Genomic DNA, 15,926 nt, shown 5'->3' on the forward strand with positions numbered 1-15,926 from the left:
CTCACCTCTCGATTCGAAGTTAAAGAAACCGGACTCCGATATTTCGCCGGAAGGATTTGGGTGCCTAGTTATGGGGACCTACGAAGCCTTATTTTAGATGAAGCCCATAAGTCACGATACTCGATTCACCCCGGTGCCAATAAGATGTACCACGACCTTAAACAGCTATATTGGTGGCCGAACATCAAAAGGGACGTAGCTACTTATGTTTCCAAGTGTTTGACATGTTCCAAAGTCAAAGCCGAACACCAAAGACCGTCCGGACTACTTCGACAACCCGAGATCCCGCAATGGAAGTGGGAAAGGATAACGATGGATTTTATCACCAAACTACCAAAAACGACGGGCGGTTATGATACCATTTGGGTTATTGTTGACCGTCTCACCAAATCCGCACACTTCCTGGCCATGAAAGAAACGGACAAAATGGAGAAACTTGCACAACGTTACATTAAGGAGATCATAGCCCGACACGGTGTACCTTTATCGATTATCTCCGACCGAGATGGCCGTTTCGTTTCTAGATTTTGGCGTACATTGCAAGAAGCGTTGGGAACGCGTTTAGACATGAGCACCGCATATCATCCTCAAACCGATGGACAAAGCGAACGTACAATTCAAACCTTAGAGGACATGTTACGAGCTTGCGTGGTTGATTTCAGAAAAGCTTGGGACAAGCACTTACCTCTCGCCGAGTTCTCTTACAACAATAGTTATCACGCGAGTATTAAAGCCGCACCTTTTGAAGCGCTATATGGCCGCAAATGTCGTTCACCTCTTTGTTGGGCCGAGGTAGGCGACGTGCAAATCACCGGACCCGAACTCATTCACGAAACCACCGAGAAAATCGTTCAAATCCGAGATAGGCTTAGGACGGCCCGAAGTCGTCAAAAGAGCTATACCGACAAACGACGCAACGATCTTGAATTTCAAGTCGGTGACCGAGTAATGTTAAAAGTCGCACCTTGGAAGGGTGTAATCCGTTTTGGGAAACGCGGGAAGCTAAATCCGCGGTATATTGGTCCTTTCGAAATCTTGGAGCGTATTGGAACCGTTGCTTATCGTTTAGATCTTCCGCCTCAATTGAACTCCGTTCATCCTACCTTCCATGTATCTAACTTGAAAAAGTGTCTTGCCGAACCCGATATCGTCATCCCTCTCGAGGAACTTACTATTGATGACAAACTTCATTTTGTGGAGGAACCGGTTGAAATTGTGGACACCTCCGTCAAGACATTGAAACAAAGCCGAATCCCGATTGTCAAGGTTCGTTGGGATGCCAAAAGAGGACCCGAGTTTACTTGGGAAAGACAAGATCAAATGCAAAGGAAGTATCCTCATCTATTCGTGAATTCGGAAACGCAAGATCTCGAGGAAGAAACAACGACTACTACGCCTACTTAAATTTCGGGACGAAATTTCTTTTAAGGAGTAGGTAATGTAACATCCCGCCTTTTTCCATTTACTTTTCCGTTATACTAATTTAAACTCCGTTATATGTTTATAACATCTCCCGTTGATACGCGTTTTAAATTATCTCGTTTAGGTAATTCCCGCACCCGAACGAAAGTTGAGGGACTAAACTTGACAAGGGATCAAACCCTTGACTAGGTCAAAGGGTCAAACCCCTTTCACCCATTCATTACCATCTCCCTATCTCTCTCTCTTTCTCTCTAGCAAGAACACACCCAATTTCCTTTCTCATTCATTCATCATCTAAATCCGGATTAGGGAGCTAGCAACCAAATAAATTACATATTCGTGATCCTCTCTTCATCCTCTTCATTTTGGTACCAACTTCATCTCATTTGGGTAACTTTCTAAAATCACTAGATTTTGTGTTCTTGATGTTTTTAACTTATAAAAGTGTTAATTAGTGTCTATGGCTCAAGTCTAACATGAATATATGATTTATATGCTCGATCTCGTTGTTTTAGTGTAACTAGCATGAACTTGAATTTTGGTGTGTTGTTCTTGAATTTTGGATGATCATATGTTGTTAGATGTTGAAAGTTGATGTTTTAATTGTGTTACTAGCATCACTAGCTTCAATTTGATGTGTAGGTTGCCTTAGAAAACTTCATGAGCTTGATTATTGATTTTTGGTGGAATTGAGTTAGGGTTTGAAGAACTTGAAGTGATTATTTGATGCGTTGATTGCCATGAATTGTTGTTAGTAAGTTGTTAGTTGTATTGTATGCTCCATTACCTACAAAATGGCATGTCACATGTATGCATTGAATGCCCAAATCATTAAATGTGCATTGGTGAGTTTGAAGCATTAATGTGGGCATTGAATGATCACTTGGTTGGAAAACTCGGTTGTTACAAATGAGGTTTTTGATTGTTAAATTGTGTTTAGTTGCATTCTATGTCAAAAGAGCTTTCCAACGATATAAGGTGCGAGTCCTAAGTGTTTGTGGTTTGCGTTTTATGCTTATTTGAAGTTTGGATCAAGTTGGACAAGTGAAACAGACCAGGCACCAGCACCCGCCTATTGTCGCGGCGCGACAGAAGGGTGCCGCGGCGCGGCATAAGCCGTGCCCAGCTTCTGTCTCCGGTGTCCATTTTATGGAAAATGTTTGGCATACTACGGACCTCCGATTCACATGAAACTTGTTCTAACATGTTCATATATGATTAAAAACCTCAGAAAAATAGTTCGGAACCCGACCCGAACGTGTTGACTTTCGTTGACTTTGACCGACCAAAGTTTGACTTTTAATCAAACTTAACCAAATATTTGTGCAATCGTTCTAACATGTTTTTATACTTGTACCTTGCATGAAACATGACAATTTGATTCACATGCTATTATGATCGAGTCTTAACGAGCCATAGGACTAATTGAACATCTTTGACCTATCGTGTTTACCGTTATTGATACAACCTATATGTTTAGGTCAAGACTAGCATTGTTCTTTGCACACGTTTACTTGTCGAAGTACTTTACTACTCGTGCACTCAAGGTGAGATCATAGTCCCACTTTTACTCTTTTTGAACTTACATTTGGGATGAGAAAACATAAACATTTCTTTACTAAGTGAACACAAGTACAGGAAAACAAACATTCTACATACGAGTTTAGAACAAAATCCTTAATTCGATTATCATTAGTTACACTTGCCGGGTGTAAGCGAGAACTTATGTTGTATGGATCCATATGGGTTTGACAAACCCTCATTCAAACGGTTCGCTACCGTTTACGAATGAAATATATTTTCGAGAAACAGTGTATGTTCTAGCACTAAGTGATGGGGTTCAATGGGAGAAATGTTAAGCATTGATAATTGGGTGCTCGTGAAACAAACTTTTGGAATGTATTACTATTATTTCATTGATGCAAATCTTGTGGTTCACTTGTACTTACTTACTTAAACCTATGATTTCACCAACGTTTTCGTTGACAGATTTCTATGTTTTTCTCAGGTCCTTGAATGATACATGATACATGCTTCCGCTCATTATTTTGATACTTGCATTGGATGTCGAGTATATATGCATACATGGAGCGTCTTTTGGATACTTTTAAATTGTGTCGCATAAGTTTCATTTGTACTTAAAACTATGTATCGTAACTTGTGGTGGAACTATTCTTGTAAACTTGAACAACCTTTACATTTGAAATGAATGCGACATATCTTTTGGTCAAACGTTGTTTTAAAGACTTATGACCACGTAACGGGACCTAAGTAGACGGCGCCGTCAATGACGATTTGGTCGGGTCGCTACAATATATGTCGGAATCGAGAAATTAAACTGGTTAGCGAAACATTTAAGATTGATTTGATACCAGTAGAGTTAAGGAGTTTAGATGTGATAATCGGTATGGACTGGTTGAAAGAAGTGAAAGCAGAGATCGTTTGTTACAAAAATGCAATTCGCATTATACGAGAAAAAGGAAAACCCTTAATGGTGTACGGAGAAAAGGGCAACACGAAGCTACATCTTATTAGTAATTTGAAGGCACAAAAACTAATAAGAAAAGGTTGCTATGCTATTCTAGCACACGTCGAAAAAGTACAAACTGAAGAAAAGAGCATCAATGATGTTCTCATTGCAAAAGAATTTCCCAATATATTTTCGAAAGAATTACCGGGATTACCCCCACATCGATCCGTTGAATTTCAAATAGATCTTGTACCAGGAGCTGCACCAATAGCTCGTGCTCCTTACAGACTCGCACCCAGCGAGATGAAAGAACTGCAAAACCAATTACAAGAACTTTTAGAGTTTGGTTTCATTCGACCAAGCACATCACCGTGGGGAGCTCCTGTTTTGTTTGTCAAGAAGAAAGATGGTACATTCAGGTTGTGTATCGACTACCGAGAGTTGAACAAACTTACCATCAAGAACCGCTACCCACTACCGAGAATTGACGACTTATTTGATCAACTACAAGGCTCGTCAGTTTATTCAAAGATCGATTTACGTTCTGGATATCATCAAATGCGAGTAAAGGAGGATGATATTCCAAAAACTGCTTTTAGGATGCGTTATGGTCATTACGAGTTTATGGTTATGCCGTTTGGATTGACTAACGCACCAGCTGTGTTCATGGACCTTATGAACCGAGTGTGTGGGCCATATCTTGACAAGTTTGTCATTGTTTTCATCGATGACATACTTATTTACTCAAAGAATGACCAAGAACACGGTGAACATTTGAGAAAGGTGTTAGAAGTATTGAGGAAGGAAGAATTGTATGCTAAGTTTTCAAAGTGTGCATTTTGGTTGGAAGAAGTTCAATTCCTCGGTCACATAGTGAACAAAGAAGGTATCCAGGTGGACCCGGCAAAGATCGAAACCGTTGAAAAGTGGGAAACCCCAAAAACTCCGAAGCATATACGTCAATTTTTAGGATTGGCTAGTTACTACAGAAGATTCATCCAAGATTTCTCCAAAATAGCAAAACCCTTGACTGCATTAACGCATAAAGGGAAGAAATTTGAATGGAATGATGAACAAGAGAAAGCGTTTCAGTTATTGAAGAAAAAGCTAACTACGGCACCTATATTGTCATTGCCTGAAGGGAATGATGATTTTGTGATTTATTGTGACGCATCAAAGCAAGGTCTCGGTTGTGTATTAATGCAACGAACGAAGGTGATTGCTTATGCGTCTAGACAATTGAAGATTCACGAACAAAATTATACGACGCATGATTTGGAATTAGGCGCGGTTGTTTTTGCATTAAAGACTTGGAGGCACTACTTATATGGGGTCAAAAGTATTATATATACCGACCACAAAAGTCTTCAACACATATTTAATCAGAAACAACTGAATATGAGGCAGCGTAGGTGGATTGAATTATTGAATGATTACGACTTTGAGATTCGTTACCACCCGGGGAAGGCAAATGTGGTAGCCGATGCCTTGAGCAGGAAGGACAGAGAACCCATTCGAGTAAAATCTATGAATATAATGATTCATAATAACCTTACCACTCAAATAAAAGAGGCGCAACAAGGAGTTTTAAAAGAAGGAAATTTAAAGGATGAAATACCCAAAGGATCGGAGAAGCATCTTAATATTCAGGAAGACGGAACCCGGTATAGGGCTGAAAGAATTTGGGTACCAAAATTTGGAGATATGAGAGAAATGGTACTTAGAGAAGCTCATAAAACCAGATACTCAATACATCCTGGAACGGGGAAGATGTACAAGGATCTCAAGAAACATTTTTGGTGGCCGGGTATGAAAGCCGATGTTGCTAAATACGTAGGAGAATGTTTGACGTGTTCTAAAGTCAAAGTTGAGCATCAAAAACCATCAGGTCTACTTCAACAACCCGAAATCCCGGAATGGAAATGGGAAAACATTACCATGGATTTCATCACTAAATTGCCAAGGACTGCAAGTGGTTTTGATACTATTTGGGTAATAGTTGATCGTCTCACCAAATCAGCACACTTCCTGCCAATAAGAGAAGATGACAAGATGGAGAAGTTAGCACGACTGTATTTGAAGGAAGTCATCTCCAGACATGGAATACCAATCTCTATTATCTCTGATAGGGATGGCAGATTTATTTCAAGATTCTGGCAGACATTACAGCAAGCATTAGGAACTCGTCTAGACATGAGTACTGCCTATCATCCACAAACTGATGGGCAGAGCGAAAGGACGATACAAACGCTTGAAGACATGCTACGAGCATGTGTTATTGATTTTGGAAACAGTTGGGATCGACATCTACCATTAGCAGAATTTTCCTACAACAACAGCTACCATTCAAGCATTGAGATGGCGCTGTTTGAAGCACTTTATGGTAGAAAGTGCAGGTCTTCGATTTGTTGGAGTGAAGTGGGGGATAGACAGATTACGGGTCCGGAGATTATACAAGAAACTACTGAGAAGATCATCCAAATTCAACAACGGTTGAAAACCGCCCAAAGTCGACAAAAGAGCTACGCTGACATTAAAAGAAAAGATATAGAATTTGAAATTTGAGAGATGGTCATGCTTAAAGTTGCACCTTGGAAAGGCGTTGTTCGATTTGGTAAACAAGGGAAATTAAATCCAAGGTATATTGGACCATTCAAGATTATTGATCGTGTTGGACCAGTAGCTTACCGACTTGAATTACCTCAACAACTCGCAGCTGTACATAACACTTTCCACGTCTCGAATTTGAAGAAATGTTTTGCTAAAGAAGATCTCACTATTCCGTTAGATGAAATTCAAATCAACGAAAAACTTCAGTTCATCGAAGAACCCGTCGAAATAATGGATCGTGAGGTTAAAAGACTTAAGCAAAACAAGATACCAATTGTTAAGGTTCGATGGAATGCTCGTAGAGGACCCGAGTTCACCTGGGAGTGTGAAGATCATATGAAGAAGAAATACCCGCATCTATTTCCAGAAGATTCGTCAACACCTTCAACAGCTTAAAATTTCGGGACGAAATTTATTTAACGGGTAGGTACTGTAGTGACCCGAACTTTTCCATGTTTATATATATTAATTGAGATTGATATTTACATGATTAAATGTTTCCAACATGTTAAGCAATCAAACTTGTTAAGACTTGATTAATTGAAATATGTTTCATATAGACAATTGACCACCCAAGTTGACCGGCGATTCACGAACGTTAAAACTTATAAAAACGACATGACGATATATATATGGATATACATATGGTTAAAATGAGATTATGATAAGTAAGTATCTCCATAAGTATATTAACAATGAGTTATATACATATAAACAAGACTACTAACTTAAGGATTTCGAAACGAGACATATATGTAACGATTATCGTTGTAACGACATTTAAATGTATATATATCATATTAAGATATATTAATATATCATAATATCATGATAATATAATAATTTAACATCTCATTAGATATAATAAACAATGGGTTAACAACATTAATTGAGATCGTTAACTTAAAGGTTTCAAAACAACACTTACATGTAACGACTAACGATGACTTAACGACTCAGTTAAAATGTATATACATGTAGTGTAGTTAGATGTATTAAAATACTTTTGGAAGACTTCAAGACATATATCAAAACACTCATACTTAACGAAAATGTTTACAGTTACTTTTCCATTCTTTTCTTTCATCAAGAATTCTAGTCGTATTCTTACCCGTATTATACACAGCTTCAAAACGTACTTACTATGAGTATATACCAATAGGAACTAGCATGGGATTCCACTATTGATTATGTCATGTATGACTAATCAATTTTAACTTCTACCATGAGCTAGTCAACTAACTAGAACTCCTTTTAACCCCACTCACCACTCACCAATTACCACTCATCATTCACTCCATTTCACTTCCAATTCTCTTTCTAATTCTCTCTCAACACACACACACGATTATAAATGTATTTTTCCAGTAGTTAATCATCATCTTCATCAAAAATCACTTCAAGAATCAAGCTATAATCATCATAGGAAGAACACTTCAAGAACACTTCAAAAATCCCTGCAAGTTTACTAATTTACTTCCAAGCTTTCTAATCCATTCCAAGTAATCATCTAAGATCAAGAAACCTTTGTTATATATAGTAGGTTATCTTTCTTATTCAAGGTAACATTCATATTCAAACTTTGATTCAATTTCTATAACTATAAACTATCTTAATTTGAGTAAAAATCTTACTTGAACTTGTTTTTGTGTCATGATCCTACTTCAAGAACTTTCAAGCCATCCAAGATCCTTTGAAGCTAGATCATTTCTTGTCACTTCCAGTAGGTTTACCTACTAAACTTGAGGTAGTAATGATGTTCATAACATCATTCGATTCATATATATAAAACTATCTTATTCGAAGGTTTAAACTCGTAATCACTAGAACATAGTTTAGTTAATTCTAAACTTGTTCGCAAACAAAAGTAAATCCTTCTAACTTGAATTTTAAAATTAACTACACACATGTTCTATATCTATATGATATGCTAACTTAATGATTTAAAACCTGGAAACACGAAAAACACCGTAAAACCGGATTTACGCCGTCGTAGTAACACCGCGGGGTGTTTTGGGTTAGTTAATTAAAAACTATGATAAACTTTGATTTAAAAGTTGTTATTCTGAGAAAATGATTTTTATTATGAACATGAAACTATATCCAAAAATTATGGTTAAACTCAAAGTGGAAGTATGTTTTCTAAAATGGTCATCTAGACGTCGTTCTTTCGACTGAAATGACTACCTTTACAAAAACGACTTGTAACTTATTTTTCCAACTATAAACCTATACTTTTCTGTTTATATTCATAAAATAGAGTTCAATATGAAACCATAGCAATTTTATTCACTCAAAACGGATTTAAAATGAAGAAGTTATGGGTAAAACAAGATTGGATAATTTTTCTCATTTTAGCTACGTGAAAATTGGTAACAAATCTATTCCAACCATAACTTAATCAACTTGTATTGTATATTATGTAATTTGAGATACCATAGACACGTATACAATGTTTCGACCTATCATGTCGACACATCTATATATATTTCGGAACAACCATAGACACTCTATATGTGAATGTTGGAGTTAGCTATACAGGGTTGAGGTTGATTCCAAAATATATATAGTTTGAGTTGTGATCAATACTGAGATACGTATACACTGGGTCGTGGATTGATTCAAGATAATATTTATCGATTTATTTCTGTACATCTAACTGTGGACAACTAGTTGTAGGTTACTAACGAGGACAGCTGACTTAATAAACTTAAAACATCAAAATATATTAAAAGTATTGTAAATATATTTTAAACATACTTTGATATATATGTATATATTGTTATAGGTTCGGGAATCAACCAGTGGCCAAGTCTTACTTCCCGACGAAGTAAAAAAAATCTGTGAAAGTGAGTTATAGTCCCACTTTTAAAATCTAATATTTTGGGATGAGAATACATGCAGGTTTTATAAATGATTTACAAAATAGACACAAGTACGTGAAACTACATTCTATGGTTGAATTATCAAAATCGAATATGCCCCTTTTTATTAAGTCTGGTAATCTAAGAATTAGGGAACAGACACCCTAATTGACGCGAATCCTAAAGATAGATCTATTGGGCCTAACAAACCCCATCCAAAGTACCGGATGCTTTAGTACTTCGAAATTTATATCATATCCGAAGGGTGTCCATGAATGATGGGGATATTCTTATATATGCATCTTGTTAATGTCGGTTACCAGGTGTTCATCATATGAATGATTTTTATCTCTATGTATGGGATGTGTATTGAAATATGAAATCTTGTGGTCTATTGTTACGATTTGATATATATAGGTTAAACCTATAACTCACCAACATTTTTGTTGACGTTTAAAGCATGTTTATTCTCAGGTGAATACTAAGAGCTTCCGCTGTTGCATACTAAAATAAGAACAAGATTTGGAGTCCATGTTTGTATGATATTGTGTAAAACTGCATTCAAGAAACTGATTTCGATGTAACATATTTGTATTGTAAATCATTATGTAATGGTCTTGTGTAAACAGGATATTTTAGATTATCATTATTTGATAATCTACGTAAAGCTTTTTAAACCTTTATTTATGAACTAAAGGTTACGGTTTGTTTTAAAAATGAATGCATCTTTGAAAAACGTCTCATATAGAGGTCAAAACCTCGCAACGAAATCAATTAATATGGAACGTTTTTAATCAATAAGAACGGGACATTTCACAATACCTTCTTCTTAGATATTGTAAGCCGAATAGATTAAATCGAGTTAATTACAATCATCCCCTTTATTTTTTCATCAAATTTTTGTTCTACTTCCGTTATTAATTTATTTTTGCTTCTTCCAAGATTGTATTGATTAAATATGTACCAATTGTTCAAGAAGCAATTATAAAAAATGTTGAATTGAATGCAACAAAGATTCAACATGTTGAAACAAACAAATTGTCGATTGTTTTTGGAATTAAGTTTAAACAAAGACAAACCTGAAACCCGGTCGTACTTGAAGCGGCAACAGCAAAATCAATAACTATAAACAAAAATGCCAAAAAATTTGAAAATCAAAATCGTACTCATAAAACTAAGATAATTCCAATTTAATAAAAAACACAAAAAACCCTAAAATCAACAAACACCTCAGTCGCCACGAAGTGTGAGGGGTGTTGGAAGGTGGTGACGGCGGCGAACGTTTCAGTAGTCTGGCGATGGAAGAAGATGGTGGTGGAAGGTGAGGGGCCGGTGGTAGGGATTGTGTTCAATCAAAGACACCACACCCCAAATAAATGACGATGCATATACAGATATGGGGTATGTTGATATGTTCTTGTGGAGAGTGGGAGAAAGTTCCAGATACATACATGGTGGATATAACAAGAGTGGTAAAATAACGAAAATACCCTTTTCTAATTAAAAATTGAAGTGAATAGTAAAAAGATAGTTTCTATTGAATATATTGATAGTTATACTTCATACTAATATTTCTTTTTACTTAAATTTTTTAGTGCTTCAATGTTTACCCCTAGATAAATATAAACATATACTCCGTATTTACTAATAACACATAATAATTATAATTAACTAATATTAATAAGAATAAAAAAGCTGCCGTTAACGTACATAAAATAGTTGTACTTCGCGGTTATAATTGACTTTAGAGTGGTGCTTATCAGTTGTACAATATATTATATCATGTTAACAACATTCTTAAGGGCTGTTGTTAGTAAAATAATAATCCTAGTAATAATAATAATAATAATAATAATAATAATAATAATAATAATAATAATAATAATAATAATAATAATAATAATAATAATAATAATAATAATAATAATAATAATAATAATAATAATAATAATAATAATAATAATAAAGAAGTTTTTTATCATTTTTCAGATATGATTATCCTAAATTTGTTGTGTACTTCTAAAAGTAGATAAATATTAACAAGTTAATGTAAATTCATACGAGAGGTGTTTAATATTTGGTTTGAAACTGTTAAAACTAAATACCGAATCAAAATCAGATTGAAAAAAATCAAACCAAATTTGTTATATGGTTTTCGGATCGAGCTAATCTTAAACCAAATTTGAATTTGGTTTTTCAGTTCGGTTTTCGATTTTAAAAATTATGAATTTGGCTAATCGCAAACCGAATATCCAACCGAATCCAATTTTTACATTATTAAATATATTACTAAGTTATTAATATTATTGTAGACATATACAAGATATAATTTGAGTATATATCTTATGTTTTCAAGTCAAATTATATTTATTCGAATTTAGAATCTTATTTGAATCTTTAATTTCATATTTTTTCTAGTACCTTTCACCTCACATTTTAAAACCGTAACAATTTCAAGTTAACTTTCGTGTTCAAGTTATTATATGCGTGTATGTACGTTGAATTAATGAAATTTATGTACAACTTCTTTTACAACATTTATTTATTGAAAAAAAATATACAACATAACTACTAAGATAGAGATAAATTTAACTTTTCTTTTGATTCTTGATTTTCTTAAAATTTTTGATATAATATATATTGTATTAATTGTATTATGATATTTTATTATAAATTATAATATGCAATAAACTTATTACATTATGAAATATTGTATTTATGTTCAATTATGTGTATTTATTTGGGATGATATTTTACAAAGTTAATACTTTTTGTTTGTTCGTCTCATGAGAAAAATAATAAAAAGTCGATTTGGAAATTGAATTCGGTTTTAACTGAACCGAATTCTAATTCGGTTTTAACCGAACCGAATTCGAATTCGGTCTTCGGTTCAATTTTGATTTCGCTTTTGGTTTTGATTCGGTTTTAATTTTTATAATTTCAAAATCGAGAAACCGAATCGAATAAATTGAAAAATCGAAAACCAAACTAAAGTACACTTAATGCATAAATTTCTCCCATCTTAATTTTCTGACATTGATCTGAACTCTACCAAATTAATTCTTTGTTTTTCATAAATACATGACTGTCTATTCATTCCGCAAGGACACACGGATTGACCCATCGCTCATTAATAACATTACAATCAAAATACTATCAGATATCAAATTCTTATTATTAATTTGTTATATTACGGAATATATTTTTCTCGGAGTACATTTTTAGAATCTCAATTATTATTATAATAATGCATGGTCCCGCCATATGACTACTGGACTTTGAGTAAACTAACTTGTATTCCTAGTATATTGCTATATATAGAGAACTTGAAGCTTTCACAAATTGCATCTCACTCATTCATTTGTAAAAACAAAACAAAATGATAAAAGCACTGGGAGACAAGATTTATCTCACCGTGATCACTTTCAGTTCATGGTGGCCGGAAGTTGACAACGAACAAGACAAGCTTGCTCGCATAATTGTCGCCATTTTTGTTCCGGCTTTTCTAGTTGTACTGTACAAATGGATGTTGTACAATACCAAATGGGCCAGAAGTTCGTTACCACCCGGACCATATGGCCTACCAATTGTAGGCTACCTCCCATTTTTTGGGTCCAACGTACATGAAATATTCGCCACGATGGGTCAAAAATACGGTCCAATCTTCAGTCTACGCCTTGGAAGTAAACTTCATGTTGTAGTGAACTCCAGCGACGTAGTGAAGATTGTGGCTCGTGACATGGACCAAAATTTCGCTAACCGAAGTCCACCGCTCACAGCCGCAACCATTACTTATGGTGGGATAGACATTGTATGGTCCAATAGTGACAAAAATTGGAAAAACATGCGCAAGATTTTAGTAAGCCAAGTTCTAAGCAACACAAATCTCAACACGTGTTTTAGAACACGTGAAATTAGGAAGGTTGTAAATGAAGTGTACAATAAGCTAGGAGAAAAAATCAATATCAACCAAATTGCTTTTAATACAACACAAAATGCTATAACAAATATGTTATGGGGTAATACAAAATCAGGTTATAATGCAAATGAGTTTCTAGATGTGAAGTTCAAGATTCTGGAGCTACTCGGAGCACCGAACATCTCCGATTTTTTCCCAATGTTATCATGGTTTGATTTACAGGGAATAAATCGAGAAATGCAAAAGCAATTTGAGTATGTTGATCGAATTTTTAATAGCATAATCGAAGAAAAAAACAAAGTGAACGACAAAATTGATGGAACTTTTGGAGAAGATGAAACGAAGGATTATCTGCAGATCTTATTAGATCTTGTATACCAAAAAAATGATCCAACTACATTTAATATGATCCATATTAAGGCGTTACTACTGGTAAGTATTTCTTAACATTTTTTTTTTTTAATTTTCCTTTATCAAAACAAGGCTTTTAGTCCTCATCATAGTTTATACCTTCACTACAACAAATTTAATAGTTTATGACACTTTCTAAATGAAATTTTTACACTTAAAAAGTGTGACATGAATTTAAAGAGTGAAAATATAAGCTATCAAAAACTTTTACTCTGTGTTCACGCTTATTAGTCGGGAAAAAAAACTTTTACTTTTTCACGCTTATAATTGTTAATTATGTAATAAAAATCTTTTACTTTAGATTATTAATTTTATCTTTTTTGACGCTTTTAAATGTTAGTAACTTTTTGACGTTTTTAAGTGTTATTCGCGTTTTTCTTCTCGACACTTATAAGTGTAATTTATAGGTGTTAAAAACATGTAGAATTATTCATGTACTAAAGCGTCATAAATAAGAAATCGTAAAAAAAGAATATTTTTTTTCTGTATTGCTTACATACTAAAAGTAAATATTGGTCTCACTTATAGAACATAGTGATCGGAGCAACAGACAACACATCAACAACGGTAGAATGGGTGATGGCTGAGATTTTGAATAATCCAGATGTCATGAAAAAGGTTCAGGAAGAGTTAACAGATGTTATTGGTTTGAACAATATTGTTGAAGAATCTCATCTATCCAAATTAACATATTTAGATGCAGTCATCAAAGAGACATTCAGACTACACCCTCCAAATCCTCTACTACTCCATAGATCCCCAGTTGAATCCTGCATTGTCGCGGGACACACCATTCCAAATGGTACTGTTGTCTATATCAACGTTTTCGCGATCATGCGAGATCCAAACAACTGGGAAAATCCACTGGAGTTCAAGCCCGAGCGATTCTTGAACAATAAATGGGATTACAATGGAAATAATTTCAAGTTTTTACCATTTGGATCAGGGAGAAGAATATGCCCAGGAATCGCAGTCGGAGAGAAGATGTTAATTAACATATTAGCGTCGCTCTTGCATTCTTTCGACTGGACCTTACCAAAAGATGAAGACTTTGAGCTTTCGGATGAGTTTGGATTAGTGTTAAAGAAAAAGAAACCATTGATAGTTATACCCTCTCAACGATTATCTAGTGTGAGCCTCTACAATTGATAGCGAATTATTTGTTTGAAGTGATTCAAACAATAACTCTTAAACAAGATAGTGTGTTAAGTTATGTGTATGTAATGTTTATGAGGGTGCAACAGTTGTGCGCCCATATCTTCTTTCAGAGTGTGGAAGTGTTTCCTTGACTCATAATGAGTAATTAAGAACATACTGTAGCATGGTTTATCGATAGTCAATATAATTCAATAAAAGTATATTTATATGAAGTAAGTGGTTACGTCGTGATTATAACATCAAGTAATATTCAAAATGGAAATTGAAACACGTATGTTAGTTGATAACTTTATCGAATTCTTTACACACTGACTTACATGACTGCATGTTTATTTAAATGCGTAAAGGTTGAATTTCGATGTGAATTGTGAATTTCCAATGTGAACAAAACAACAACAAAACGCATAAAAATATGAGTGGTGTATGAAGGAGGTGAGATGTATGCAATCCTTTCCCTATCCGAGAATAAAAACAAGTCATTTCTCCCATCCAGAGTGAAACACTCTCAAAAGTAGAAAAAATCATATCTCTCTCTATTCGACGGATAAAGAGATTGCTTCCAAGTGGACCTCCGATCAATAAATATGATTTTTTTTTTTTAAATAGTAAAATAAAATTGTGAATTTCTAATGTGAATGTGGTGTTTTTTTTTTCTTCTTTTTTTATTTTTTGTTTTTTTCATTTCTGATGATGCATGCTACACCGTTGTGTAAAATTTGTGAAATCTACTGTTGATACTCGATCTGTCTGTGGCTTAGTTGAACTCAGGTTCCATTAGCTATTCATTTCATATATGTTAATATTTATATAACTATATAAGTTTACCGTTTTGGGAAGATTTATGCTTTTATATCATAACTGCAAGACACAAATTCATCATAAGAGAGGTGCAAAGAGCCATAAAAAAATAAAAAAATTTAACCACCGTGAAACAACTTATTCAAACGAGCACGATCCCTCAAATAATTACGCCTATTAATCTGCCAATGAATTCAAGTCATTTATATCATTAGATGGGAACATAGTATAAAAAAATATCAACTTTTTGTAATAGTCATAAATCATATGTATA

At 34.4% G+C, this 15,926-nt stretch overlaps 1 protein-coding gene across 1 annotated transcript; it reads left to right on the forward strand.

Moving 5' to 3' along the window:
* Positions 1-12,745: 12,745 nt before the first annotated feature.
* Positions 12,746-14,845, forward strand: LOC139845092 (geraniol 8-hydroxylase-like). The gene is made up of 2 exons (XM_071835315.1): positions 12,746-13,717; positions 14,225-14,845. The coding sequence occupies exons 1-2, from the start codon at positions 12,746-12,748 to the stop codon at positions 14,843-14,845; spliced, it is 1,593 nt and encodes a 530-aa protein (XP_071691416.1).
* The last annotated feature ends 1,081 nt before the right edge of the window (positions 14,846-15,926 follow it).

This window comes from Rutidosis leptorrhynchoides, chromosome 4 (assembly GCF_046630445.1).
Source record: "Rutidosis leptorrhynchoides isolate AG116_Rl617_1_P2 chromosome 4, CSIRO_AGI_Rlap_v1, whole genome shotgun sequence".
NCBI classification, from domain to species: Eukaryota; Viridiplantae; Streptophyta; class Magnoliopsida; order Asterales; family Asteraceae; genus Rutidosis; species Rutidosis leptorrhynchoides.

Coding starts and splice junctions, on each gene's coding strand:
- LOC139845092 (XM_071835315.1), top strand. CDS start 12,746: ATGATAAAAGCACTGGGAGACAAGATTTATCTCACCGTGATCACTTTC. Junction 13,718..14,224: donor ATATTAAGGCGTTACTACTG/GTAAGTATTTCT, acceptor TCTCACTTATAG/AACATAGTGATCGGAGCAAC.